Source organism: Centroberyx gerrardi, chromosome 19, assembly GCF_048128805.1.
Source record: "Centroberyx gerrardi isolate f3 chromosome 19, fCenGer3.hap1.cur.20231027, whole genome shotgun sequence".
Taxonomy (NCBI): Eukaryota; Metazoa; Chordata; class Actinopteri; order Beryciformes; family Berycidae; genus Centroberyx; species Centroberyx gerrardi.
The window spans coordinates 12865992-12868475 of record NC_136015.1 but is presented as its reverse complement, the minus strand read 5'-3'; the positions used below and the strand labels follow the sequence as shown (position 1 = coordinate 12868475).

The following is a 2484-nucleotide window of genomic DNA, read 5'->3' as shown; positions in this document are numbered from 1 at the left end:
TCGAAAAGTTTGTAGACATCTAGTCTGCTTCATTTTAAATGCTATGCCACTAACTCTTGTATGAATCAAATTAGACTTGTTAAAATTAAATGTGCTTGTCACATGTTCATATGGGGTGATTTCTTCAATGATGGTTTTGATGGGGGGGGGGGTTATATTTCACTGATTTCTCTTATTGTAGTTGTCTGCCACTGTATATTTGTTTCAAACACAACTTCAAACGGACAGTGATTGGTATTAGAATGGAGTGACTAGATTCAACATCACTAGATTTTTTTTTATTCACTGTTAATTGTCAGCAGAATATGAATGTTTAGTACCAGTGCATTTTCTATGATTATGCTACCTTTGTGTTCTGTCATTATACATGCATAGTGCCAGAGCAACATACTTCAGTACTTGTGCTTGTTTGAGCTGCCTTATATTCAATCTCTCCAGTTTTAGCTCTTGACTCAGCATCTATCATGAAATGTGTTAAAGTTAACACATTGTGACTCTCATTATTTCTTCGGGTCCCGCTGCGGTGACAGGTGCTCTGCAGCAGCCCCATCATCTCAGCTCAATATGTACAGCTTCATGGGAGGGGGCCTGTTCTGTGCCATCGTGGGCAACATCCTGCTGGTGGTCTCCACCGCCACTGACTACTGGATGCAGTATCGCCTCTCTGGCAGCTATGCCCACCAGGGCCTGTGGAGGTACTGCATGTCCAACAAGTGCTACATGCAGACCGACAGCATTGGTAAGACTTTAAGACTAATTTGTCAAGACAAATCAAAAGCACATACACTTGATTTAGATGAAGGACATTGTTTCTATCAGGGGAGTGAGTTTAAACTAGATCTCTGTTACACCATGACATTGTGAATATTTTTCACCATTTTCTCATCACACATAGGGACGGGTGGTCTAGTGGGTAGAGAGACTGTTCTGTAGCTGTAAGGTCTCAGGTTTGATCCCAGCGACAGCCACGTGTCTATGAGCAAAACCCTGAACTCCTACCTGCTCATTCATTCTAAGCCGCTCTGTATTAGAGCGTCAGCTAAATGCCAGAAATGTGCAATATAACATACTTCCTGAAACTGAAAGAGCTGCTACTTGGTGCCATCTACTGTCCAACCAGTCATCTTGTTGGCCTGTTGTTGGATTCTACAGTCTTACTTTTCTATGGTTGTGTTCATCTAATATTTCCCGCTGATGATTTATTTGATGATTTTTCCTAACAGCTTACTGGAACGCCACCAGGGCCTTCATGATCCTGTCAGGGATGTCGTGCTTTGCGGGCATCATCGCTGGCATCATGTCCTTTGCCCACTTCTCTTCCTTTGAGAGGTTCAACCGCTCCTTTGCTGCAGGGATCATGTTCTTCGTCTCCAGTGAGTCTTCTTCCTTCTGTCTAGACACACACACACCTTAACAATAATAGTGAATCTAACGCCCTATCTCCCTCCCAGCGTTCTTCGTTCTGCTGGCTATGGCCATCTACACTGGAGTGACGGTCAACTTCCTGGGGAGGCGCTTCGGTGACTGGCGCTTCTCCTGGTCCTACATACTGGGCTGGGTGGCTCTGCTCATGACCTTCTTTGCAGGTGAGGAGGGACAAAGCCCAGGGAGCAAACTCTGTCCAAACGTAAACCCCATCACTACTAAACCTAGACAGAGGGGGCAGAAGAGGACAAAGTTCAATCAAACATTCATTTCACAGTTAGCTACATGTAGATATTTTGGGGTAATCTTTTTTTTACCATATTTAAATTCAAGGAGAGTTTAAGCTGAAAAACATTTTATAGTGTAAAAAGGCAAAATCTGAATTGAATCTAATCTAATACATCTGGTATGAGCTTTGGGTCGCTAACTCTAGAATGGTGGCCCATTTGAAGGCAAAATCTGCAAAATCACCCCACAGAAGAAACCTAGAGAGCTTTTTATGTCTGATGTTACTGTGCATCCATCACCAAATGACATGTGCCTCTGTCTGTTCCAGGTATTTTTTACATGTGTGCCTACAGAATGCATGAATGCAGGAGAGGAGCTGGCCCACGCTAGAGGGAGACAGACAGCTTTTTTAAGAAAGAAGATAATGCTGCTTTGAATGGAGGCCAGATTACATCAAAGCAGTCTTGACTGATCTATCCGAGAGATGACGTCTGATGCTGCTGAAGGAGATTCATACAGTATGACAGTCTGATTAAAAACTCACATGTCTTTTTATAAGTCTCATGATTGAAATAGGGATTTTTCTTGGCATAGTTATGATGATAGCACTGAGAATAACATGATTTCTACTAATAAATATGTGTAATAATATTATAATGTGATTTTGGTATTACTTCACTTCCTTTTTCAGATCATTTGAAAATATGTAAAAGGAAAATGTGGATACTCAGAGGCATGTAAATTTGGCACATTCAATAAAGTTGGTCATCAAACTTTATGCTGATTTGATTTTTGCAGTTGTGAACCCCACCAGAAGATGGCAGCACTGAA

General features: G+C 41.9%; 1 protein-coding gene across 1 annotated transcript; it reads left to right on the top strand.

Moving 5' to 3' along the window:
- The first annotated feature begins 564 nt into the window (after positions 1-564).
- LOC139919343 (lens fiber membrane intrinsic protein-like) lies at positions 565-2043 on the top strand. Its single transcript, XM_071909061.1, has 4 exons — positions 565-739; positions 1224-1373; positions 1452-1586; positions 1982-2043. Exons 1-4 carry the CDS (start codon positions 565-567, stop codon positions 2041-2043), a joined length of 522 nt encoding a protein of 173 aa, XP_071765162.1.
- Positions 2044-2484: the final 441 nt, after the last annotated feature.

Coding starts and splice junctions, on each gene's coding strand:
- LOC139919343 (XM_071909061.1), top strand. CDS start 565: ATGTACAGCTTCATGGGAGGGGGCCTGTTCTGTGCCATCGTGGGCAAC. Junction 740..1,223: donor CATGCAGACCGACAGCATTG/GTAAGACTTTAA, acceptor TTTTCCTAACAG/CTTACTGGAACGCCACCAGG. Junction 1,587..1,981: donor GCTCATGACCTTCTTTGCAG/GTGAGGAGGGAC, acceptor TGTCTGTTCCAG/GTATTTTTTACATGTGTGCC.